The 27,275-nt window shown below is 35.0% G+C and overlaps 1 protein-coding gene across 1 annotated transcript in view; it reads left to right on the top strand.

Moving 5' to 3' along the window:
• The window catches only part of WDR27 (WD repeat domain 27), a 100,263-nt gene continuing 72,988 nt past the window's right edge, over positions 1–27,275 (top strand). The window contains exons 1-20 of the mRNA XM_031048545.2: positions 1–183; positions 1,067–1,208; positions 3,022–3,146; positions 3,599–3,712; positions 4,328–4,379; positions 5,440–5,510; positions 7,485–7,599; positions 8,546–8,678; positions 10,807–10,910; positions 11,439–11,506; positions 12,441–12,574; positions 13,492–13,568; positions 15,137–15,215; positions 15,771–15,842; positions 16,561–16,664; positions 17,033–17,122; positions 20,196–20,317; positions 20,916–21,049; positions 25,088–25,185; positions 25,476–25,597. Of these exons, the coding sequence (XP_030904405.2) occupies positions 1–183; positions 1,067–1,208; positions 3,022–3,146; positions 3,599–3,712; positions 4,328–4,379; positions 5,440–5,510; positions 7,485–7,599; positions 8,546–8,678; positions 10,807–10,910; positions 11,439–11,506; positions 12,441–12,574; positions 13,492–13,568; positions 15,137–15,215; positions 15,771–15,842; positions 16,561–16,664; positions 17,033–17,122; positions 20,196–20,317; positions 20,916–21,049; positions 25,088–25,185; positions 25,476–25,597 (2,139 nt within the window). The remainder of the gene's footprint in view (positions 184–1,066; positions 1,209–3,021; positions 3,147–3,598; positions 3,713–4,327; positions 4,380–5,439; positions 5,511–7,484; positions 7,600–8,545; positions 8,679–10,806; positions 10,911–11,438; positions 11,507–12,440; positions 12,575–13,491; positions 13,569–15,136; positions 15,216–15,770; positions 15,843–16,560; positions 16,665–17,032; positions 17,123–20,195; positions 20,318–20,915; positions 21,050–25,087; positions 25,186–25,475; positions 25,598–27,275) is intronic.

The following is a 27,275-nucleotide window of genomic DNA, read 5'->3' as shown; positions in this document are numbered from 1 at the left end:
ATGGAAAGCGACTGGGACGGATGTGCTTCTGGAGGAAGCTGCGATCCTGACGTTGTCTGCGAAAAACAGTTGTTTAGGTCCGAACTGTCAGAGTCCCTCGTTCAGCTGGCGTGCAGTCACCATCACTGCGCTTTCCCCTTGAATCAAAATGAGTTATGCGTCTGGAATACAGCGACTGCTCAGGTAAACACAGAACGCATCCCTCCACAGGCTGCTGTTTCAGAAAGTGGCTGTTTATACCTCTTAAGGAAGGTATAAACAAAGTATCTGAGGCCAGTGTAGGAGTGAGGGTTTGACTCTAGTGCTGTAAAGAGACTAGCTTTTGTTATAAAGCTTTGTTCCCGTGATGAGAATAATGTAAACTGTGGTGCCTGGCAGCTAAACCACCAGCCAGTCTCGGGCTTACTCCTTCCCAGCAGGCTTGGAGGGAGAATCAGATAGGAAAAAGTGAGAGGTCATGGGTCCCCATGATAAACGAAAGAAGATAGTTTAATGAGGAAGGAAAGAGGAAAAAAGTAATACAAAGGCAGTCACTCACCAGTTCCTACAAGCAGACCAATCCCCATACAAGTTTCAAGCAATGGCCACCTTAGAAGATACTCCCCTCCTCCCACCCCCTTCCTGTCCCCAGCACCTTCTTTATCTGATACCCCAGTTTTATTGCTGAGCACAACATCATATCATAGGGATTATCCCTTTGCCAGTTTGGGTCAGCTGTTAAAGCTGTGTTCCCTCCCTCCCTCCTATTTGCTGGGGCAGTTTGGGGCTGGGACAGAGTGGGAAAAGAGAAAGCCTTCATAAAGTCTTCATGCTGTGCAACAGCCAAAACACTGTTTCAGGTTATCAGTGGGTTTCATCACAAAATCCAAAGCACTGCACCATGCAAGCTGCTATGAAGAAAGTGAACCCCATCCCAGCCAAACCCTGTACACTGCAGCTGATTAAGTGGTTTTGAAACAATAAAGAAAAATAGTTGTTTTGTTAATTGCATGTACATGATCCATTTGTAATTTTGTATCGGTCATAACCTTTGTTATGTTACCTCATCTTTATCTACATTTGTCAGCCATTACTTTTGTCAGGACATCATTACTCAATTTCTGCATTGTCATTTGGAAGTAAAATCAACCCACTTCATGTCTGCTCTGCATCTCGTGAACGTGTGATAGTGTGGAATCTTGATAAATGCACACAGAAGGTGCAAGAAGGTAGAGTACTCTTTATATAATCTATACATGTTGCATATATATAAAAAAAGCGCAAAAGCAAAAACTCACCACCTCTTATAAACAGACCAAGGCCCAGACAGTCTCTGAGCAACAGCCACGTTTTAAGATGACCTCCAGTACCACCCTTTCTTCCAGTACTACTTGTATAAAGAGATGGTTATTTCTGAGAAGCATGTGCTAGCCACTCAGATTCAGCAGCCCCAGCACTAATAAAGAGTGCTTACTTCTTTGCTGCTCCTCTCCGGCAGTGCCAAGCTCCATCAGGGCAGCGGCTCAGCTAGCCTGCTCACCGTACCTTCTGGAACGGCCGGCGTCACCCCTGGCGGCCCCTGGGCGGTGCAGCCCTGCGGTGGACACCGTGCACGGCCGGAGCGGCCCTGGGAGCTGGCCGAGGTGCTGGGCAGGGGTAGGCGATCGCTGGAGACGGGCGGGGAAACGGGAGGGGGAGTCCTGCCACTGTGGAAAAACGGACGGGAAGAAAATGAATCACAGTGGCACTGCGTAACTGAACATAAAATGCCAGAATAACAGAATGCTGCCTTTTCTGGAATATCTGTAGAACTAGTGTTTTACATCCTGCTTTGCCTCTCCTTCTGCCTCTGTCTGAACACTGGTGTGTGTGTGTGAGCAATGCAAGGATCTGGGAGCAGAATGCATACATGAAAGAGAGTTGTGATGGCATTAAACAAAGAAAGCAGAAGTTCTAGTGTCCTGACTACTGTCTTGGTTTGGAGCCTCAGCCAATGGAGTTAGATTCTAAGGATAAGTTCTAACCCCTCTTCAAGTTTAAATTGTTTGGAAAGGAGACATGTAGTTTTAGGACAAAGACTTCTGAAAGCCAGAATCTCTGCTTCTGGCTTCCTTTTTTTTTTTTTTTTTTTTTTTTTTTTTTTTTTTTTTTTTCTACACAATCTTGGCATGTTTTCTCTGACCATATTCTTAACAACTGTATCAAGGTGTTTGATCCATCCTGCTAGATCTTGACTTATTAATCAGCTGTAGAAGCACTCCCTAGCATCTAGAATGAAACCTATAAAAGCACACCTACAGTTGTTGTGCCAGTATCCTAGTTAATTTGTTGCCTGTGAAATCCTGAAATTTAATGAGATGTCCAAAACCTTCTCACACTCTTAAATGTAGCATCCTAAAACTGGGAACTGAAGAAACCAGGCTGCTTGAAGCAGTGAGATGACCAGAATGAACCTGTGAAGAGAGAGATGAAACATGAGCCTGTTCTCAGAGCTAATCTTACCGAGTCTGTAATGATATTTAGTGGTGTACTTCCTCTTTCAGTGCACAGAAGAATTAAAACCAGGAAAAGGAAAGTCCCCCTTTCTTGATGGCTGAATGTCTGGGATATTGTACTGGCAGAAATATTTTTCAAATGTCTGTTTTCTTGGGCTTCAGTCATTTTACATGATGACACCAGTCAGGATTTCTTGCCTTTAAAATGAACATGGTACTATCAGGTTCCTTGGGCATATAACTCTACTCCAAAAATCCTGTCCCTGGCAATCTTCCATAGAAATATGATTTGATAGGCACACTTTTTATTGGTGTTTCAAAGTGTACTACATATTGTCCAGGCAACAAGGCAAATGGAGGAATCTTACTGGTACATAGTACTGTGCTTTGCTTTCCAATAGCCTGATACAATAAAGCTGTGGGTTGTTCGATACAGCCTCCTGACAGACACTGGGACAGCACTGTGGCTAGGCAAAAGTTTCTAAGAATCTCACTGCACCAGAGTTATATATTTCAGTGAGTCTCCCTAACAATGAAATTGCTGCAGGGTTAAGACCTCGAGGAGTTGTTATTGGAACTCTTCTGGGAGCGGTACTTCATGTAAGATTTAGTCCGGATGATCAACAAGTGGCAGTATGTGCTGGAAATCAGATCTACATGTTATGTGCAAAGGTGAGAAGCCATTCTTTGTAGATATGGTGCTGGTATTTTTTTAACTTACTTTCAAATAAAATCATGATACAGAAATGTTAGCATAATTAAACAAAAGCATTAATTTTTCTCATATAGATGACAATAAGTATGAACTAATGCTTCATAATGCATCATACACCAGGTAGAAGACTAGATTAAAAAACCGAATTGGTATTACAGTAACTTACAAGAAGAAAACATCCTGAGAAGATCTGAAAAGTTACTCCATTCTGAAGAAGAAAATGTAAATGTGTGGTTTTCCCAACAGGATAACATACAGGGCTGCATTTTCAATAAGAAAAATCTTATGGATATAATATTTGGTATCCAAATCTCACAATTTTTAGCAACCGTTATTAATTATTAAAACATTTAACTAATTCTAATTTTTAGTTTGAAATACAATCTGTTTTTATTTTGACTTATGACAGAAGGAAGCTGTACTAGCTGAATTGGATGGCCACCTGGCTCCAGTGACTGCTGCTGAGTTTTGTACATGGGAGAAAAGTATGCTTATATCAGTGTCAGAAGACAGAACCTTTAAGGTAAGGAAATTGTATAGTTGTACTTTAAAAGAGCAGGGACTGTCTGGCTGTGACTTTTTCAATCCCAGCTGTGATAACTACAATAATGTAGTGAAAATATTTGTGGAGAGAAAGGCTCATAGGAGTAACAATACGAGAGGAAAAATTTGTTTTTATTTAACTTTCTTAATTGACTATTAAGCACAGAATTCGTCACTTTGTCTTGACTTATATGTGTGTCTATAGATCATAATAACTACTGTTATTATGACCTCTTATTCCTGAGCTCAGTATGAAAACTATGAAATTATGCAAGGTTCCTGTGTGAAATTTAGAAGTAGTTCAAGTATATATTTTCATTAATTTAGCTTAAGTCACTAAGAGATCAGTGTAAGCAAAGATAAGTATTCTAAGTACTTTGTGTATCCATACCAGGTGAGTTATACCGTTTTGACTATAGATACTTATCAATTAAGCAAATCTCTTTGTAGTTATTAAAAAATGCTGAAAGAAACTCTTACCATGTTGCATCAATTTTAGTGGGTGCATTTTTCCGTTTTCACCACATGATGGCCTTTGAAGTTTGTTTTCCTTAAGGATCTAAGTAGTTGACTATATATTTTTTTTTTCCTAAAGGTGTGGGACTATGCTACCGGCCAGTTAATACATCAGTCAGGAGTATTAACAGGTAAGTTTTATTTTTATATATGCTTTTTCATAGAAAAAAAATGTTTTCCCTAAACAATAACACACAATTATTATAGAAGTATTTAGCTGTTTTAGTGAAAATAATTCTAGTAGACTAGGCAGTAGTAAACATATCCTTTAAAGCCAGTAGTAAACATATTTTCCTTTAATGTGTACTTCTGGGTAGATTTAGTACACTTTTATAAACAGCTCTCTTTGTACAAGGTGTGCATGTTGCTGTTGCCATTTTACTGAGATAAACAAATGAAGCTGTCTATTTGTAGGTACAGTTCCACTCTCTGAGTACTATGAGCTTGTTTTCTTTCAGCTTTATATATGACATAGAAAGAAATACTATGGCGTATGTAGATCTGTTAGCAGTGTCTGCAGCTGGTGGCATATGTTGACTTTAAAGGTGAAAGCTACTTTTATGGCAAGATAAGAGAAGAGGAGGAGGAGGACAAGCATTGTTTCTAGTGCAGCAGGGCTTCCTCCTCCAATAGTATTTTCCACATAAGAAACATGTAGTTTTCAATTGGACTTGCTCCAACTCGCCTTTGATTGTGCCTGATTGTGGTGCTGCTAGTGGTTATTGGAGCACACTCTGGGAGCAAGAGCTGTGAGGAGACTGATTGTTAAGCTTTGTGCATATGTATTATTGAATTATCTCCTGTAAACTAAAAGCTAACACCACATGGTAGGAAAGGAGAGGAAGAAGGGTTGCTTCCCTTGAAAACCTGCCCCAACTGCAATCAGGGTTTGCAGGTGGAGGCCATGAGAGTAGCAGCAGGGGAATAAAAACTGCCACATGGGGCTCTGAAAACCATACCACAGCAGCATGGATGACAGCTTGCAGAAAATCACTACCATGGCAGTGTGGGCAAAAAGCAGACTGTAGACCTGTGAATGGAAAGCCCTTAGCCAGACGAAGTATTGTGCAACCATAGGAATTGCAGTAAGAGGTTTTTTTCCACTCATTTTATAAAAAGGAGGATTCAATTTGAGTTGTATGTCTGATTTGTGTCTACATTGGAAATAATTCTATCTTTTTTTTGAACCAGCATTTCCTTTGCTAAGTCTGCTGGTTGATGAGGAAAATAAACTGATTATCACTGGATGTTCTGAGGGACAGGTGAGAATTACCCAGAAAAGTCTCTGTCAAAATAGTCTCTATTGTTAATGTATCTGTCTATAAAAAAGCTTCATAATCTGAATATTTGTTTTGAATTGTTACAGCAGTTACTTTTTTAGGTATAATTCAATGCTTTGAGCACAAACCATATATGGTATATAAGACTTCTATTACAAGATGGAAACGTTCTTCTGAAAACCAGGGAAGAACAACCCCATGTACCACTACAGGCTGGGGGTTGACCTGCTGGAAAGTAGTGAAGGGGAAAGGGACCTGGGGGTCCTGGTGGACAGGAGGAGGACCATGAGCCAGCAATGTGCCCTTGTGGCCAAGAAAGCAAATAGAAAGGGTGTGGTTAGTAGGGCAAGAAGAGGTTCTCCTGCCCCTCTACTCAGCCTTGGTGAGGCTGCATCTGGAATATTGCATCCAGTTCTGGGCCCCTCAGTTCAAGAAGGACAGGGAATTGCTTGAGCCACAAAGATGATGAAGGGAGTGGAACACCTCCCTTATGAGGAGAGGCTGAGGGAGCTGGGTCTCTTTAGCTTGGAGGAGACTGAGGGGTGACCTCATCAGTGTTTACAAATATGTGAAGGGTGGGTGTCAGGATGATGGAGCTAGGTTTTTTTCAGTGATATCCAGTGATAGGACAAGGGGCAATGGGTGTAAACTGGAGCATAGGAGGTTCCATGTGAACATCAGGAAGAACTTTACTGTGAGTGACAGAGCACTGGAACAGGTTGCCCAGGGCGGCTGTGGAGTCTCCTACGTTGGAGATATTCAAGGCCCACCTGGACAAGTTCCTGTGTGATGTACTCTAGGTTACCCTGCTCTTGCAGGGGGGTTGGACTAAATGATCTTTCGAGGTCCCTTCCAACCCTTGGGATTCTGGGGTTCTGTGAAGTGTTAAGAGCACAGTCAGTGTTTATATAAGAAGAGTACACTGACAGGCTATAAATATATGTGTTTAAAAGTAAAAAAGGTGAAAAATAGGACTCTTCTATTCTAGCTAAGGAATGAAATACATGACAATAAATGGAAGAAACTGTGATTTCAGCATGTTGAAATTCTAATAAAAATGGGATAAATATAAGTATGCATTTTACCTGCTCTTTAACTTAACGTTAAGAATATATTTACATAAGATTTTGTGGGGTTCTTGAAGAGCCAAGGCCACGTGGTGGGCAATCCTGATGCCCTGAGTCTTGTTGCTGTGGAGTGGGAGGATTCTTGGCAGGCATGGGCAGGGTCAGTTGTCTTGTTAGGCCTCTGTAGTTTTCCACTGAAAATGTGCAGAGAATGATCTCTGCCAGGGTTGTGGTTTCCCACTGTATTTTTAGGGTAAGGTATTTAATTTCAATTATAACAAGTTATAAACATTGGCTTTGTAAATGGTGGTAACCTCTAGACTGACCAATTGGAGCTCAGTGTCCAGGGCTGTTACATGGGGGTGTGGGGGTATAAGAGGAGCACTGTATCTGAATAAAGTTTGGCAATCGCTTGATCATATTGATCGTCTCCGCGTTGTTCATGACTCCTGCGTCGACAAGATTTTCCAGTTGCTTTCCTTCAGTGTTAGCATTCAGTGAATTGTGAAGAAATTTAAAGATTTAACTATAGTGCTGCCCAAAATCAGAGGTATAAATGACATATTATTGTACATTATTCAGTGAGCAATTACATGCAGATTACTTGTTATTTTTTAATGTGGAAAATAGCCTATGAGGCTTTTTTTCCAAAGACATAAATATGGGAATTAGATATGCATTTCAAATTTATAATGACTGCTTCTGCTAATATTGACTATATTCTTTAATAATCTTAAAAACACATATAATTGAAATTTTGGTCCAAGGTGAGATTACAGATACAAAAATTCAACAGTTACATGAACAGTTTTATATCATACTTTTAGTTTGTATTCATGTAAGCTTTATGTTTACTGTCAAAAAGTTATTGCTTTTTTTTTTATTGCAGCTTTGGATCTTCAGTTTAATCAGTGATCATAATTACCGTTGTGTGACACATATAAACTTAAAGAAAAAGCAAGAGAAATTCTATACTGAAGTGTTGAAATCTGGAAAAGAAATAGGTAACACATTGCTTTTAGAATGCTGTTTATGGTATAGTCTAGTTGTTATTGGCTACTGACTGCATGCTTTTTATACAACAAGAATTTTTTGTGATAGTTATGAGTCTCAGACTGTGGCATGGAATTCTTACTGAAGTTGATGTGAAGTGGGGTATTGACGTATCTGGAAAGAATTATGTGACATTTCTGGAAAGAATTAAGCTTGTATGCGTGTAATAAAATCTTGGGTAATGCATCTGCTTATAAAACATTGCAGAATGTGAACTATTAAGTATTTGGTTTTTATTGAATTCATTGCCCAAGACTTTAGTGAGAACAGAATGGGTGCCTAAAAATTAATCTGTTGTCTAAGCGGGATGCCATTTCTCAGCTACATTTGATACTTCTAGGAATCTTTCTTTTTTTCTTCTTTTTTTATTTAAATCCATACTAATGCCTCCATGATATGATATTTCTCTGGCTGTGGCATTTCCAGTGGTATAACGCAGAGTACTTACAAAAGACTGCACTTTGTCGTTTTAGCAAGGTGATTTCATGTTCTCAAATGAGGCATTCAGACTACCTGCACCCCACATGAAATGAGATGAGATCCTTCCAAAGACACGTCTGAATTCTGCCAACTCCTTTTCAGTACATAAGTAGGCTCTTTAGATTTTTATCTTTAGGTATTTGAAAGAACACTGTACTAAAAAACCATAATAATGAGGAAAGATATTTCAAGAGAGCTGTCTTAGGCTATATCAATCTGTTGAAATAGAAACTTCTGGAGTGTGGAATTAGTTCATGCTACCTTGTTACTTTATAACTTTATTTATAGTAATTTATTTTTCTATTTATAGTGCTATATTTATTTATAGTACTTTATTCCTTCAAATTCCCTATTAAATTCTAACTCTTTCCCTTGGTCCATTGTTTTTTGATAGCCAGTGTTGATTGTATTTCTTAGGTGAAGGGCAAAATACTTCCAAGCTTTGCAGAACAAAACCCATGAGACCAGAAGGATCAGTGGAAACATCGTTACCTATCCTTTTAATTGAACACTGTGACTTTTTAGTGTGTTTCCATAATGAAGAAAACATGTAAGTCTCTTAAAATACCACCAAATACTTGGATGGAATCTATTTATAGGAGTTCCCATTGGTTCTTGGATTATTTTCATTGCAGCTTACTCTTTTAAACATGCAATAGGAAGAATAAAAGAATATTTTTAGTGATCTGCAAGTTTTGATGGTCTACTTTGGGCAGATAATATACACAAAGTGATACACAGTTAAAACTGTTTTTTTGTTTGCAAAGTAATTTTATAAAAATGGCATTGAGAATATCTGTTTTAACATCTATTGATGCCAGTTGATCAGGGAAATACCAATTAAAAAATAACAAAGAAGCCCATTAGAATTAAAAAGCCAAAATTAAGTTAGTTTGCATTCCTATGGAAATATGTCTGATGCAGTCACTGTGTGCCTATGTCTGTTTGCTTTCTAAATTTAAATAATTTCTCAATTACATAACCTGTTCTAGGCAAACTTTTGCCAGACTCAGTTTCGTTTCTTTTTCAGTGCCTTTTTCTGAACATGGTTGCCTGAAATTGACCCCAGTAATAGGTTAATTGAAATAAGTTCTGAGTTCAGAAAATATCAATTTCCAATACCCACCTGATACTTCCTAGCATTGTACCTCTAAGGACTATTTACCCTTTCAGTTATTGCATCACAGTTGGAGGTTTTGTTCTGCTTATAAGCAACCATGACCATAAAATTCTTATTATTATTCCCATTCCATTGTCTTCTGGTTTTATGTTTTTGTTTTTAGAACATTTTTCTGTTTGCTTTTAAAATTACCATGCATTACTTTTAGCAGGTGGCTCAGATTCTTCTGAACAATCCCTGATTTACCACTTTTCCTGCCTGAAATGAAATGTAACAATGAAATATTTTTGCAAAACCGATGTCCAAAAACTTATGTGTCTTCTATAAACTTTTTGACATTGAGTAATTTCATCACAGTCTTTCATTATTGTAAAGTGGGTGTGAGATCAACTTCCTCTATCTATCACTTTATATCGTTGTTTATAATAACTTCATAGTGCCACTTTGAAATAATTCAAAGGATTCACAAATTAAATCAGTCTGTTACCACCGTGCATGAAAGTAGCACAAACCACAAATAAAACTATACAGAGCACATGAAAGTATCACAGGCCAGAACTGAAGCTCTTTCCCAGTCTGCTTTATAAAGTATTCGACTGTTTCTCTTCCCTTTTTTTATATAAGGGGAAAAAAAAAACCAAACAAAAAAAAAGAAAAAGAAAAAAAGAAAAAAGCCACTGTGGTGAGTCTTTTTATGCTAAGTTTCAGCTTTGTATTTTTCCATACCCTTGCTTCTGCTCTTGTGGTCTGACTTTAGAAATCAAACCAAAAAGTTTACTCATTCTTATTTGGAAAATCTATTAAAATGTTGATGTTAATTTTTATTTGCTGTGGCATCAACATATTTTTGGATTTTGAGAAGGACAACTGATATTTTGTAATAACCATCTTCTGCTTGATAACATTTTTTTTTTTCTGTGAAGGTGTTGGCTGAAATTTTAACCGGTTGGTCTACTCTGGTGTTTGTGAAGACTGGGTTTCATTACTTAACAGCAGTACTACTGCCACTAAGCATAGACTGAGATAGATGTTCCAGGCTTGCCTGGTTTATTTCCCGCCCCCACCCCTCACCCCCCCCAGTCTTTGCTGTTTTTTCTCTAGTACTTTATGTACAAAGACACTTTAAATTTCATTATTTTTTATGTGTTCATATTACAGCTGGTAAAAGTAAGAATATATGTGGACTTGCCTCTTGTTTGAATTTACTCTCTGTATATAGAGTGTTTTTACAGCACCTCCCAGCTGTTAAAAACCACAGTAGTTTTTGAAAAGTATTTCCTATGCTGGTTTAGACTTGCCTTGAGCACTTACATAAAATCAAGGATTGTGTGCTGTTTTTAGCTTTCAAAACTTCATGAGCTTCGATTGAAAGATTTTACTTTGAGCTACAGATTTCTCAAAAGTGCTGTAAATTTAAAATCCTTTTTTGGTGTTTATCATTGTTTTATTGGGACTAGCTAACAAGTATTAAAAAAAGCAATTGCAATGCCTTATGTAAGGAAAGTTTCATCATCATACTTAGATTTGGTGGGTTTTTTTTTTCCTCCTTTCTTCATAGGTGTTCAGCCCTGAATACTAGCTACTTTTGGATAGGAAGCTCTACTGGCTTGTTAATACTTAATTTGGCAAACTTTGAATTAGAAGCTTATTTATCTTACAAAGGTATGATTATAAGATATCTGACCATACCATAATGTGATCACTTTGCTTTGTTACCTGATAGAAATAGTATAACAATTTGGTTTGCAAAATAGCAGAATACAGTAGAACTGTGTGGGGTTTTTGTGGTTTATGTTTTTGTGGGTTTTTTTGTTTTTGTTTTTTTGTTTGTTTTTGTTTTTTGTTTGTTTTTTGTTTTTTTTTTTCCTTAGATGTTCATTCTAATTAATTTCTGTATTTTTCTGGCACTGCTGACTTGTCTCAGAAGATGTTCTGGCAACTAGATTTTGGTACTGGCTAGCAATGAATTTTTATTTCAATTTTGCAGTTAATGAGTATTAAACACAAGGAATGTTATTCTACTACTTCATAATGTAGAAATAAGCTAGTAGGATGTACACTGAAGATGGTGGGTTATAATGCTGTCAAATTTGTATGAGTAATTTATTTTTTTTTCCACTCTTAGAGATGATAGCTTTTTCTTTTGAAATGCAAATGCAGTTTTATAGCACTATGTTCTTTTTGGTAAAGATTTCAGTGACCTCAGCATTTGGTTTGTCAGATCATGTGCATTAACAAGGAAGTCAGTTAATGGAAAGGTGAGTATACAATAAACAGCTATTTAACAAATGTTTACATTTCCATTTATTCTGAATAATTACTAATTATGCATTTTGTTTGCAGATTGATGCACACATTTCTTTTTCTTGATGTGAATTACACAGTAGTTTCTCTGGAGAGTGTTAATTCTTCTTTATGGGATCTTGTATTTTCAATAGCTGCATAGATTTAAAGCTGTCATAATTTGTGTACTGTCCAGAGTGATTAATAAGCAAAAGGTGTATTGTTTTTTATAGTGTTTGGTGTGTACCTTGAATTTCAAGAATGCCTCTGCTTCCCCAGTGGTCAATCTTTTAGGGGGAGAAAAAAGATATAAGCACTGTTACACCTTCAAACAAATATTAGGATGAACTGTTTGTGAATCCTTCCAAAAATCTGTGAAAATTATTTGAGTTGTGAAAAATGTTTGTGAAAAGTCAGTAGAAGTGCTTTTAAAGAATTGAAAGACATTCTTGTCTGATTAGTCCATTTTTGATGTTACAGTTTTCCTATAGAAATCTAGGCCTTTCTACGTATTTAACATACCAGTGTTTTGTTTAAGAAAGGATTTTGTTTGAAATTCGGCTCTTACCATGTTCTTGGCATGTCTCTGAATACAATCTTTCTTCCACATTTGATGCTTTTCCCACAACTCTTACTGCAGAAATATCTCTGTTGTGGAACATTTTGAAATTTCTGTGACTTCCAGATATAGGGCACATATTTAATCAACATAAGCATATTTTGAAGGACTTCTTACTCTTTAATGCTCTGCAAGATTAAACTCGTGGATTTTTTTGCTAAGTTTCATAAGTGACAAAGTGATTGAATTTTTCATTATAAATACTCCATATAATTCATACACATCCACACAGTGTTGAAGCTTCAATTATGAATTAAATACAGTGCTATTTGGTGGTATAATTGCTGCAGGTTTTATGCTTGGTCACATCAATGTTCAAAGATATGATTGCTGTGTTGGAAGTTAACCTTACTGCATTGGTGAGAACTCAGCAGAGGGATTTTCTCCTGTGTGGAAATGAGAAGAATCTATCAGTAATTGCCAGGTAATTTTTTTTTTTTTGACTCTATGCTTTTTTACTATGAGGGTGACTGAGCACTTGCACAGACAGGTTGCCTAGAGAGGTTGTGCTGTCTCCCTCCTTGGAGAAATTCAAAACTCATTTGGACATGGTGCTTGGCAACTGACTCCAGGTGGCCTTGCTTGAGCAGGGCAATTGGACAAGATGACCTCCAGATATGCCTTGCAATTTCAACCGTTCTGTGACTTCTCCCACTCAATACAACTAAGGCATGACAGAAAAAGAAATAAAATAAGGCCTTGTCAATAGATAGCAATGTACAAAACCATCTGATGCACTTTATTGTCAGGAAAGCAAATGCTGGGGAGGGACTCTTCATTAGGGATTTTAGTGATAGGACAAGGGTTAACAGGTTGAAACTTAAACAGGGAAGTTTAGATTAGATACAAGGAAGAAGTTCTGTACTGTTAGGGTGGTGATACACTGGAATGGGCTGCCCAAGGAAGCTGTGAATGCTCCATCCCTGGTGGTGTTCAAGACCAGGTTGGACAAAATCTTGGGTGACATGGTTTAATGAGACATGTCCCTGCCCACAGTGGTGGGGTTGGAACTAGCTGATCTTAAGGTCCTTTCCAACCCTAAGTATTCTGCAATTGAAGTGTGGATTTCGGTGCTTATAGTAAAATCATCAGGTAATAGTCGCAGAAATGGTATTTAACTTGTAAATGCAATGGTCTTTGAATCTTCGTGGGGCCAAGGCTTGCCTGTGCTGCTGGATATCTGAGCTGATCGCTAATACACTGTCTTATCTATATTTATGATATCTCACTGGTATTGCACATATACACAAGCACACAAATAACTAAAAATAATTTTTGACACTTTTTCCTGATATGATGCTTTTGTCCATTACATTGATTGATTTTTGTAACTGGTTTTAGGTGTTCTTTACTGAAAAGTTCTCCATTGTGTAAAGGTTTAAAGAAAAACATGAAAGAACCTTCTAGTAAAAAACTTGGTAAGTATAAACCAATCTTGAAATTAATTAATACAGTTTTTGTTGGTTTTCTTTTTGTTGTTGTTTTTTATTAAAAATAACTGAGTCACAGCTGGCTGGTGCCTAATACAACTACTATATTGATTTCTTGCATTATATTTTTATTTTAGTTGGAAGATTTTTATACTTCTAGCAGTGTTTCATAGCGTATATATATAATTGTAGTGAAATGATGGTAATAAGGTATTTTTCTTATTTAAAAAACAATAGTTTAAGAACTTTATGTGGATTTTAAATAAGTTAGGTTGTAGATGTTTGGATTTTTCATAAGTCATTCTTTTTCCATGGCATGCACTATATTTTTTCCCATATAATTTGTTGTTTCTTTCTTGACTTTGATTATCTGTTATGGTTAATTGCCCTGGATAGTCTTTTGTCAATACCTGCAAGTTTAGGAAGTTAATTTTGGCCTCATTGTCCTCCTGTCTAAAAAAAATAAAAATCCGACTTCCAGTTGCTGTTGAAACACGTGTAGCTTTTTTGCTTAGCAATAGTTAAGCAAAGTCCCAAAAATACTTAAAAAATAACTTTCATCATCACGGTTTCTTTAGGAGGGATATAAAAATACTAGCATCTGTAGACATATAGAAATAATTGATTTTTACTATACTGATTGTACTTGTTGGACCTGTTAAAATGTCAAAGGTTTTACCTTTAATGTTGTATGATATTCCAAGAATGCATCTACAGAGTTTGTCTGCTTTGGACACCCAGCACTGATACCTGTACTACGTGTGTTGAGACTTCATGCTCAGATACTTTAGGTGTTCTAAGGAAGTCCTATGCTCTCTTATGACAAGTGGTGCTGTGAGCTTCCCAGTAATGGAACTTTGCTGTCTCATTGATACTCAAAGAGAAAAGATAGCTTGTGGGAGTTGAAGGAGCTTCTATCCTCAGCATATGTAACTGTGTCCATGAGATCACTCCCAATGCACCTGAAATTTTTCCCCGGGAATATGAGCAAGATTTGCCCTTTTGCAACACTTATTTTATTAGTTACCTTCTGCTGGTATGAAGTATTCATAATTAGTTTTGGGCTAGAGGCTGCCCTTCAGGCTTCTTAGTACAGTAGTGTGAATGCAGACATTATTAATTACTTAAGTCATGTAAAACCCCAGGCATCTGTGTGTACCCACTGACAGTATTTTAATGATCTTTAGATGCATCCCATATTCCTAGTATAAGGTGTGAATACAGTATGGGTAGTGTATATAAAGTCAAAGCATAAGGTAGGCCTTGAGAAAACACATTTGTGAAGGAACGATGAAAAAAGTTCCTCAGAATTATATTCTTGTTAATTCAAAGTTTAAAGAAGTTCTTTCTCAGATATTATTGGAGGAGAGCTGTTATGCAGTGTAACAGTTCATATTTCTTTCCTCAGTAATCTTTATTTTAGAGTGACTGATAATAAATATGTTTTGTAACGTAAGGAGACATCAGATATTTCTACTGTACTACCATGTCTACATATCTGTAAAAATATGTTAACCCCCCCTCATTTTAATGTAAATTAAATTATTTTACTGTAGGAGTGAAAAACACAGTGAAAGATCAGCCGTTAGTTTTCCATAATAAAATTAAGTCATCAGGTTATACAGCAGCACCACGGTGAGTAGATGCATTACTATGTTTTGTTGGTATGTGATGTTTTGTCACCTTAAAGACACATAGTCTAGTGACTGTAAAATTAATCACCCATGAAAAACAGATATGTTATCAAACAATTTGAAAAGTATGCTGTAAAAAAAAATTTCATAGCTTCTGGCCAGTGTTCAACCTCCTTTCAATAGCTGTATTAGGTGTTCTGTCTCATTTGTATAATTAAACTCTTGTTTCTTCAGCTTGCAGAAAGAAGTACCTGAGAACTTTATGTCAAAAAAGTTCTTTGGAACTTTTTTGTTCCAAAAGATTTTGACCTTCAGAATGAATTATTCAACAAATAACAGGCAGAAAACAAAACTTAGAAACTTAGGTGCAAGTGTGAGCATTAGATCATTAGAAGGTTATGTTGTCATCAATGAGTACATTATCTTAATTACTGACATTACATGTAGACGTGAATAGTAAGAAGGAACCAGGATTGGGTTTTGTTTGAAATAAACTGTTTCTTTCATGCAATGTTTCGTATTTCATATAGGAGAATCTGTGTTCATTTTTTTGTAGAATGACCATGTTTTCCCCTGTTAATAATCTGAAGAAAAATAGGCTATCAAAGTGGAAGACCAGTTGTAAATGGTAGGTTATTTAACAATTCCATTAGAGGCGGTAAAAATTAAAATGAGGATAAATACAGGTCTGTTGGAAGGTCTCATTGGAACTTTTAATTTCTCTTTAGCATTATATAAAGACTTTGATCTATGTACTACAAATATAAATGCAAAGAATAATTAATGCCATCATTGTGCTCTTAAAAAAATAAACAGCAACCTGTTAGATTGTTAAAAACCACTCAATATCTTAAAACCAAGTTTTTGTAATCCTTGCACATATTAGATAAGCACTTAAGAGAATTTCAAGGTTGGTTTGTGCTATTTTATGATAGGTTAAGCTACTAAGTATTTTTTGTGTGGTGTTCTTTCAGTATCTTGATTAATCAATGTAATTATTTTTTTTACATATGATATTTTCATATTGCTTTTTGTCACAACATGATAGAGTTTACATTATTTAAATACTTTTATTAGATAGGTGTGCCAATTAAGTTTGATTTTTATGTACCAATCTATGTTAATTCTTATTCTCGTGAATTCATAATAGGAGTAATTTAATTATGATGATTTAAAATTAATCTTGCCTCTTATGTTGGATTTAACATATGTTTTCCTGGAAATATTTATATAAAGATGCTTAGAATAACACCCAAAACACATTTATTTCTTAAGTGAAATGAAAATTTACTGGGTTTAGATATCTTAATATTTTTATTCTCTTTCTCTTTTTTCCTTCTTTGAAGTAAAAATAAAGAATATCCATTGGAAAGATGTCCTCCAATCAAATATGAGAAAGAGATATCTGTAACCTGTAAACCAACCCCAATTTGTTGCATTCAGTATTCTGGTATGTATAGGCTTTATAAAATGTACAATTCTGTCAGTGTGCAGAAAGAAAAAAAAGTAATTGTTCAACATGGTTTATTAGGGCCATGGCACTTAAATTTTGTAGCCTTTTTTTGGTGAAAAGTGAAATTCTCCTGTGTGATGGATAACTATTTTCAGAATATGCCAGGACAATAAATTAATTGTGTACAAATTCCTACCAAATTCTGTAACATGAGTTTGTGATGACCATACAAAACAGGTGTTAAATGTATGAAATAAGTATCTGTTCTGTGTTTTGTTGAAGTGATGTGTGATTTTTATTATTAGAAGAAACAGCATATTAGGTCTTTTGCTTTCAAATATAAACCATCAGACACTTTTTTATAGGGGATGGAGAGATGCTGGCTTGTGGCCTTGCTGATGAAAGTGTGCTGATCTTCAGTTCCAATCTCACTGATACATATAATGTTTTTTCAGGTAGAGTTATGAACTATATTATTTAATAAATTATTTAATATGATTAAGTTTAACCTAAAATAGCATAGTAATCAAAAGTTTCCATTTATATCACCCTGAGAAAAACAAGGGAGGGGGGATACTGCAGATTCAAGATGTAGAATTAATTTCTGTGATTGATTAATTTTGTTCTAGAATTAAACTGCCTCCTAGGTTTTCCCATTTCTTTTTCTGGGGGGAGGTAAATAATAATCTATCACAATATATATTGCAATCTTCCTTGCATATGCGTATGACAATAATTAAATACAAATAATAAAGGCAGTTGTAATGATAATGCTTGTGTATATTACATTAGTTAGCATTGCAAATGAGCCTTAAAAATTAATTCTAAATTTCTGTGAGAACTATCCGTTAAATTTTTAAGAACAGTAAATCTTACAGTTTTATCTCAGTCCAATTAAATTAATTTCCTGTGTAATTTCATAACAGAAGATGTGTGTAATTTACTAGCAGACCTTAAAAAGGACAGAATTAGACTATTTTCAGGTTTTTTTTTCTTATGTATCACAGACTAATTTGAGCAAATTCATGGTGCAATTTTATATAAACAGCACACTGGAATGGTTTTGTGAGGTTTTATTGGAACAAAAGCAGTAATTTTATCCAAAGGGACCCCATATATCTTGAATATATTTAACATTATTTTAGAAGGTCAGGATTTTTTAAAAAATGCAATAAACCAAAAGAGGTCAAAAATTCTGTATTTCCTTCCCTTACTTGTTACAAGCACCTGTAAAAATAATAATACAGCAGTGGCACACAACAGATTAACAGTCATGCCCAAAGAATTTTTTTTTATTCAGATTATTAACACATTTTTTTAAGTAATCTGAAGAAACTAAAGCATAAATGATCTCCAAGAATTTTGTCTTTCTGTTTGTAGCACTGTAACTCTGAACATGAAGTAGGACATAAATTTGGTGTAAACCAAATTCTACTTCGTGCTTTTTAGGTAGCATAAGAGTGCAACCTGTGCATATAGTTTTTTTTCAAAAGCCACATAAATGTGACACTGTTAGATACTGTTCTGTGCGGCAGTAGGAACTGAAAACCACAGTTACATGCTTATGTCATTCATGTAGTTCTTCTGTATAGTTCAAATTATCATGAAATCACCTATTTTCTACTTAGATGCTTTTGGTTTTGAAGTGTCATGATAAATGTATTTTCTGTTCATTAAAAACAAGAATACATTACTCTTATTCAGAGCTGCAATCAGTAGTAATGTAAAACTTTCCTTTTCCAAGAAATGGCTGATATGTATTCTGTAAAAAAAAAAAAATCGGTTTTGAGGCAGCATTGACATCTGAATATAGCTGTTTATTGAAAAGCATTTTTATAGTGCACCTTAGAGCAGTGGTATAGCAACGACAGTTTTGCTATAACCCTAATCTATTCAGTTTTGTTCTGTGAAGTGCTCAGTTACAGTTTTAAGTAGTTTTGCATTCCTGTTCACTGTTGGCTCTTCAAGTGTCTGTGCCTTATAGTGAAATGCAGGTAATGCTGACCAGCTTTAAAAGAGCTGCAGCTAGTGTGGCCTTTTTGGAGAAGTCTTTCTACAAAGGCAGCTGCTGTCCTTATTGTGCTTGAGGACTGGCGGACCCTGAATAATGCCTGTTTGGAAGCTTACTGGCCTCTTGCAAGCCAGCCGGCATGCAGCCATCTCCCTTTATGTGCTTTGGGACTGGGGGTCCTGGAGTGTAGAGATTCTTAAGATTTTCTCTTTTTTTTTTTTTTTTTTTTGCACGGCTCTTCCATTTTCCAAATCTCAGATTTTCCTGAAGTTTCTCATGTTCCTTACCCCTTTGAACATTGTTTTGTATATTTTAGTAAGGGTTTTTTGTTGGTGTTCCTTGTTGTTGTTGGTTTTTTTTCTTGTTTAATGCAGATAATTCATGGGTTCCAAATGGTTTTACAAAACCAAAACTTCCAAACAAATGTTTGTGTTGAGAATAAAAGAAGTATAGTACGTACCTATATACTTACCAAGCACCTGTGTAGTTTCCTGGTGAAAATTCTACAGCACTTTGGCAACTGGGAATTAAAAAAACTTGTTTACAAGCCTTTTTTGTAGATATGTATTACCATAGAAGATCTTAATTGCTGAGATAAATTGATTAAGCTTCCTGTAATTTAAAGCAATATAAAATTTAAGATGACTAAAGAGAAAATGTGCACAAGAGGGCAGCATAAGAGCTTTGAATGTTTTAAGGCTAGGTGAAATTCATCAGACTTCATCTGGACAAATTTGCATAACATGGGCCAAAGTTTGTTATACTTGTTTAATGTATGTTGTTCTTCTTAACCTTTTTTATCAGTATCAATATCATTTTATATCACATTAATAATTTTAGCTTCTCAATGGTGTTTCTGGCTTTTGAAGTTCTTTCTTTGAAAATTTCTAATCTTGTTTTTAGTTGTGTGGCACCAAAGGGGGAAAGTCTGTTGCAGAACCTTTTTGTTATTAACTGGGGGTCATAATATTTTAAACTATGATTTTAAACAGGCAGTTATATTTCTCTTTTTTTTTTAATCTAATGAGGCAGTCCTACAGAAGCTGTTGTGGCACGTTCATTTTGTGTTTTTTTAAAAACCAGAGAACTCAGTAATAAAAGCCTGATGAATAAAATGAAGTATTGCAAGTATTTGCAAGGTCTTGTTTCCAGATCATGTTTAATATAAAATTTCATCATAATATAATACCCAGTTTCTCTTTTCAAGTAATACTGTATCTTTGCTTAAATCATATATCACAGATGTTTCTTGGAAATGCTCTTCAAATAACTCTGGAAAATGTCAGAATTATCATTGTCTGATTATTAATGAGAGAGATTTTTCCATAATTTTTGGTGGAAGAAAAAAAAATCAATACCTGGTTTACTGTTACCAGTTTTAATCCAACTATTTGAAGCCTGTATTTAAAATGTTTTAATATTTTGCATAATTATATTAAAACAATGTAATTAAATCTGGTGAAACATATAAACAGAAGAAACAACCTTTATGACATTTTCATTATTTTTTTTATTAGGTCATGATGGTGCCATTAACTCTGTTGGCTGGAGTCATGACAAGAAGTGGTTAGTTTCTGCATCAGAAGACAGAACTTTAAGAATCTGGTCAGTCTGCAGTCATGAACCTGCCTTAATTCTGGTAATGAGAAACTTTGTATGGTTTGGTTCATAGGGCACTTTATTAAAAAGGCACTGTTTTGCACTTTCATCTACTTCCATTTTAGCAGCTCTGCAGAAGAGCCATGCAGCCTCATTTTCAGAGCTCCTGAATAATGGTGATTCCAACTGATACTACAATCCAGGTGGTCTTTATGGTTTCAAATTCAGCTTTTATCATGCTAATTTATGAAAATGAGAAACCAGCCTTAGTGGACAAAACTAGAGGACATGTCTAGAAGTTTTGGGTTTGTTTTCTGCTCTGCTTATTCTACATTAATTGGCTCATCTGTACTTGACTGTGTAGTCTACTCCCCAATTCAAATGGAAGTTGAGTGTGAAGCTAGACTGTGTTAGATTCAATAAACTACAGATACTATTGACTTTACTGCCAACTAATTTAAGTAGAATGAAAACTTTGAGATTAATATGTCAGAAATAGAAAGTGCCACTAACACAGTAAGTTAACCTCCTGACATATAATCAGGATAAAAAGGGAGACTATGACTTAACAGTAGGAATCTCAGGAAAAATATTAATTGTCTTGGAATCTATTCTTAATAATTTTGTTCACATTTCAGGGTAAAGAAAAGTTCCATAAGACTGTACGCTTTGCACAGTTTTATTTTATAGATGCATTTATATTGCTGTGTTGTGGAGCTGAATTTCATGTATTAAGTTTCCATCCAGATACAACCAAGGATGACCTCAAAAGGTGGGTGCAATTTTTCATTAACAGACTAGTGAAAATATTTGTACTGTTTGATCTGAGATTCTGTGGGTGGTGAGATGATTGGCTGGGGGACAAGGATATTAAAGAAGGAAAAAATCCTCAACCAAATAGTAAAAGCTAATTGTAAAAATGTATTTGTTCTGGCATAATAGAAAAAACAAAGTTTTTTTTGTTATTTTTTTTTATAGTGCACAGCTTGACTGCTGCAAGTACTGTTTTACTATTAGTATTACCATTTGAGAACTTCTGAGCTTTACCTTCTGCCTGTTTACATCCCAATGTGAATTAATGTCTGAAGTTATGTTTTGAGTAGCTGTTGCAAAACTTTCTCTTGTGGGAATATTGTATATACTTTTTCCTTCAGAAACACCAACAGGCTCTGACACTTTTCTTCCTTCTCTGTAAAATGTAAGAAATCACTTTTTTGTAATTTTCACTGACTTTCCAACTGTTACATCAAATTACTTATTATCCTATTTTGTCTCTGTATTTCTTGATTGTGAGTCACCATTCATACAATTTTTCCTATTACTATCTTGTTCCTTCTTTCCCACTTGAAATCAGTTTATTGAATGTTTGATACATCTTTTATGTTCTTTTAGTTTATAACTGGAGCTAAAATTCTCCTTGTATCCTTTTACTAAGTTTCTCTTCATTTGCTCTTGCTGGTTTTCAGCAGTATTTGTGTACATGAGGCTTTATTATGTTCAAATATGTTTACACATGTGTATGTTTAAACACAATAACATTTAAAAACACCTCAAAGATGTGTTTGTCTGATATTATGACATCAGATTTTGACTGGAAGTACAAAAAGAATTAAGTTTATGATGCTGAAGTCTGTTAGTATTGTGAATGGTGTGTTCTGTCTGTTCATGATAGTAAAAATAACTGTGCTGCAGCCTTAGATGGAAAAAATGGCCTATATCCTTGGTAGTTTTGCCACTGCACAGAAAACTATACTAAGCACAGGGTTAAGTACATTTTTGAATAGGAGTGCTTTCTTGGACTGAGGTATGAACCTAGTAGGTACAATTTCACTGAAATGTTAAATGCTCATCAAGAAAACAAAAGGAGAAAAAATGGCAAATTATCTGCCTCCTTTAATATATACTTCTTAAAGAACAGAAATTCCTTCTTATTTGAAAAAGTAGCTAATAGATTATGACCTAAATTCTGTTTAAAAATTCTTCAAAATGGTTAACTAATTGTGGTTTTCAAACACCTGGTTGGTTTTTCAGTTAATCCACTCTCAGTTATGATTCTTTACCTTCCGTTCCTGGCCAAAATCCTTAATGGAAGGGGGTGTCGTTGCTCTTATTTTAGTGATATACTCTATTTGGAATGGGAATATAGCAAATAGGATAGAATATAAATACTAAGAAATAGATAATTTTCTGTTTTGATTTTATAGTATATACATTACGAGGGTAAAACTAATAGAATAAAATTAAAAAAAAAAACCGCAAACCGTGAAACCCAAAGTGTGACAGTACAGGAGGAACCTGGAAGGGAAGCAAAGTGATAGAAATCTATTCATAGTGCAGACAAGTAATATTTGGAAACTGAGGCAGGCAATTACTTCTCTCATACCATTCTTAAGTCTTAAAATTTATAGAGGCAATTGTGAAAGAACTTAGAAAAAGAAGATGGAAAACTGTATTCTGATCTTTTAGATCAGAACACTTTTCAGGTTTAAGATTTAGTTAATTTATTTTTTCCTTGTGTTTGTGTGGGTTTAGGGTTCAGTAAAGTGCTGATATTGCAGTATATAATGTGCTGGCTCTAGGTATCTTCTTATTTATTTATTTATTTATTTATTTATTTATTAACAAATACCCGTGCCGCTCAGGAGAAAGTATCCAGAAACCTGAGAAAAATCCATACTGCAATTACTGTTGTGGGAGATTTGTCTGAACCATCTTTAAGCTAGTTAGTTCAGAAACTTCAAGTAGTATGTAACTTGATGTGATTGTAGAATCCACCCAAGCGATTTTCCAAGGACTTGGGCAGTGAACTTGTACTGTGTTCTGTGTTGTTTCAGTTTCTTTGTTAGGACCATACAGAATCCTGGTTTAAAGCTGTCAAAGTATATATGGAGGGTTGTGCTTATGGTAGAATTTTGTTGTCATGCTGTCAGTATTTCTTGCTGTTATTAACACTACCTCAAAAAAGTACATTTACAGTCCGAGATATTAGTGTAATGCCAAAATACCAAACACACAATTGTAGGCATTACAACAAATTCACAAAATAGTTTGAGGCCTTATGTATATCTGTCTATAAAAAAAGGTATTAAAAGTTAATTTGCTTTGACATTTTCTTGTGAATTCAGTTAATTTCCCAGCATTTGTTTTATGGAACACTGCAGCATTCTTTCTTTTTTTCCTCACAACTCTTTCATTCTGCCTTCTGAGTCAAGTTTGGAAGAATGCTTGAATGGAACTGATTCAAGAAGATGCTACTTCTAACCCCAAAGCATGCTTTATACCCTTAATTAGAAGGGCATGGCAGTGCAATCTGGCTAACCAGTAGATTGCTACTGTATTTTGGAGGTGAAGACAGTACAATGACAAATCACTGTTTCTCTGTGCAGAGTTTTCAAAGAACTCATAAGTTGTTCTTAACTAAAACATCACAACGACTTAATAAAATGTTAAATATTGGTTCAGTTTTAAAGGTGAAACACAAGTGGAAAAAAGAAAAAAAAGAATGTTATATTCCTCATTGGCTTATTTAAATATATCCTTATTTAGAAATGCCATAGAGGAGATTTATTGCAGTCCTGTGAATAGGATACAGATACCCTGACTTCTGTTTCTACAATTAATCTGAAAACTATCCACAACCTAAATTATTTTCTTTACATTCTCCAAAATTACCAGCTATTGAATTTCCATACTCATCAGCAGTTGTGCATGCTGTTATGAAGTATAATGTGCTGTTTATCTTTTGTTTCTTAATTATTTTAATTCATGTGCGAATATGTGCAGAACAAAGCATATTTGGCTTGTTACCTCATTATTAGTTTTATATGTTCTTTTAAAGATCAGTATGAGCAAATTGAAAGGAGTTTAAAAAGGGGAAAATGTGTTCCATTCACAGAAATAATGCCTTTAAAAGTCATTTATATTTAGCAGCTGGTTGTAGTGATTATACATACAGCAAGGAAAGTAATGAGAAAATGCCTACACTGATTAAATGGGAAACTATAACAGAACATACGGATAGAGCAAAGGCCATGCTACGTGGGTTTAAAATGTAGCATGCTAATCATACATAGGGGAGTGATTATTTCAGGTACTTCTGGAAAGTTAATGTTTAAGAAGATAATTATTTTCATGCAAACCACTTTAGGTCAGTTTAAACTTTTTGTGTAATTGGGCTACACAAACTTGATTTGGCAGTATAATAACAAAAATATTCTGAGCTTGGTTCCTTTGAGCTTTAGCATTTAGATAAACAACTTAAACGCTCTTTGCTTTTTATCAGAGTGATAGATAAGAAGTACCTAAGTCATAAGACAAATTCTAACAAGATTCTAACAGTAACCATCTCTAACTGCTTTAGATTTCTTGGTGCTTATCTTTTATTATATATAAGATTCATTATATAAGGTCACTGAATGACATCCACTCTCCTCCTTGGTGTAAGAGAGAGAATAGTTTTTCAGTTATGATAAATTCTAAACATTTCAGAAGATGAAGTGATTCTTTTCCATTTTATGTAAGTGAAACTGATGGATTTAAGATTCAATATACATACATGATTATTTCAGTGTTTCATGCTGATGGAATATCTATCTAATGTGTATGAATATTGTGTTTCTTTTCATCCAAATGAGTTTTGTTCCCAAGTTTTTAATAGAGTCCAGCAACAAGTCAAAAGGTTTGTGGCTTTTATTTTTAATAATGAAGGAGATCATCTTGATTTGCTTTGTGATTCCAATAGGAGTTTACTGGTGGCCACAAATCATGACTTATTTCATTAACACTAGCAGTTATTGGATATTTTTTGCAGATACAAACAGAGAAGCGTTTGCAAATTGGTACAGACATTTCCTATGGCTTCAACAATGGAGATTACCAGCCTTTCAGCAGTAAATGAATTCTACTCTTGTATCCTTTATATTTCTTATTTTCTTTATAGCTCTTTGGACTTAATTATATGGAAATAACTTCAGCTAAAGTAATTGACATTTGGTTCTTTACTACTGTTTTTCTATCAGAGTAAAAAAGCTGTATTTTTTTTTGTGGTATTTAACTTCAGACCTGGACATAAATATTTTTTATGCTGTTCATAAAGCAGTAAATACAATGTAGTCTTGATACCTATGTATCTGTCTTGTTGTCTATCTGTGCTTTTGTACCTTTAGATTAGATTAACTTTAACACAGAGAACTTTACAGATATTGTACTTACAACTGGTAGCAACCGAGCACTGGAAGTTTTTGACCTCAATGCAGGCTGCAGTGCAGCAGTGATACCAGAAATTCATACTAGATCCGCCCATCAGATCTGCCAAAATAAGGTATACACTTTATTGAATTTTATTTGTAGTACCACTAAAACTCCATCAACGAAGAAATTGGAGGCTAAAAATATTGTTGATAGTAATAGAGTATTAATATGTTCAAAGGATGGGCAAGGTCATAAGTCTGTGTGATGAAGGCACACAGATCTCATTTGATATCTAATGGAAAGCAGGGAACAGTGAGAATAAATGAACAAGCTTGCTATCGGGGATTGGATATTGCCCCTGGCTTTACTTGACTGTAATACTGTAGTTCAGTGGGAACTTTTCCTAATGTAATTGTTCTCCTCTAAAGTTGAATCTGAAGTCATCTGCTTTACTCTGAAACTTCAGAAACAGCAGCCAAAAAAAAAAATTGCTTAGTACTGCACCAAAACAGATGACTTAAAATCCCTCATCCTTGCTTTTTTTTTTTTTTTTTTCCTCTCTTGCTTGAAGATTAATTTGAGTGTTTGGGGGGTCTCATGGTACCATACATACTGGAATGCCTACTGTGTTAGGTTTGGTTGAACATGGCTCCTCATGCCCATTTGGAAAGTCCTTGCTTCTGTGGGTTTAAAACAATTCCTTATTACTACTTTTGTAGAACTTTTGTGGGTTTTCCTGAGAATTGTGATCTGGTAAAACACTTAAAATTGTGCTAACTATTTCAGTACTGTTTGTAACACATAGGCTTAAGGTTCTGGCTTTTCTTTTTGCTTGGTCAGCTCAGTGGCTTCAGGTTATTTAATCAAGAAAAACTTTAAATCTGTGGGCAAGTATTCACTTGGGAAAAAGCCTAGAGGTATGTGGTATAGCAAATAAAACTGACAATTTTTTTTGGGAATATTATAGATCAAGGTTCTCTATTTTTTTCAGTTATATGAAATTAATACTTTAGATAAGTCAATAGGAAAATTGCACATCAACTGTTTTGTTACAGTTGTATAGTTTATGTCTGTTAGCATAAATATAAGCCAGTGCATTTACATGAAGAAAATACTCTAAAAGTTTTATCGACTTTGAAAAATATGCAGAATGTTGTGTGTAAATTACATTCTGTTTGAAGTGTGAAACATATTGGAGTCTAAGGCTAGGTAGTCATGAGGAGTTGTGCAATAGAAGCAAATCTGTGGAGTGAAACAGTTGATGCTGAAGACCCAGTGCCTACACAACAAAATTTATGAAGACTTTCCTTTTGAGTAGACCTAGTTTTGCTTTGTGGACTGAATGCTCATTGGTGATTGTAATATATATATTCTTGAAGTGCATTTTCTGGTTTAGATTCATTAAAATTAGTTCCCATGTTCCAAGATTGGCTTTTGATGCTACCTGAGCAGTAGTAAGTAGTAAGGGATGATCAGATTTATTCTTGAAATAAATAAAAAAAGGAAAATCTGTTTAGAAGGCCTTGTAAAACACTAAGGAAGGTATGTTCTGAATAAGTGTGGGAAAAACCTGTTAGCAAATTATTAAATACATAGGATATTCTGTAAACAGGTGAAGAGCAGGACATTCTTGTTAATTCTGGTTCTGGACAGCAGCATCTGTAAGCAAGTCTATGAATCTTACAATGTAATAACTTCAATTTTAAATTGTCTTTTGGTCTATTTTAGGGATTGTTTGCGAGAACTGTCAATATATACTTGATAATCTTATTATATAATTTTGAATGAGCTCTCTTCACAGCAGATAT

Source organism: Melopsittacus undulatus, chromosome 3 (genome assembly GCF_012275295.1).
Source record: "Melopsittacus undulatus isolate bMelUnd1 chromosome 3, bMelUnd1.mat.Z, whole genome shotgun sequence".
NCBI lineage: Eukaryota > Metazoa > Chordata > Aves > Psittaciformes > Psittaculidae > Melopsittacus > Melopsittacus undulatus.
Note: the sequence above shows the minus strand (reverse complement) of the source record. Positions and strands in the feature narration are given on the sequence as shown.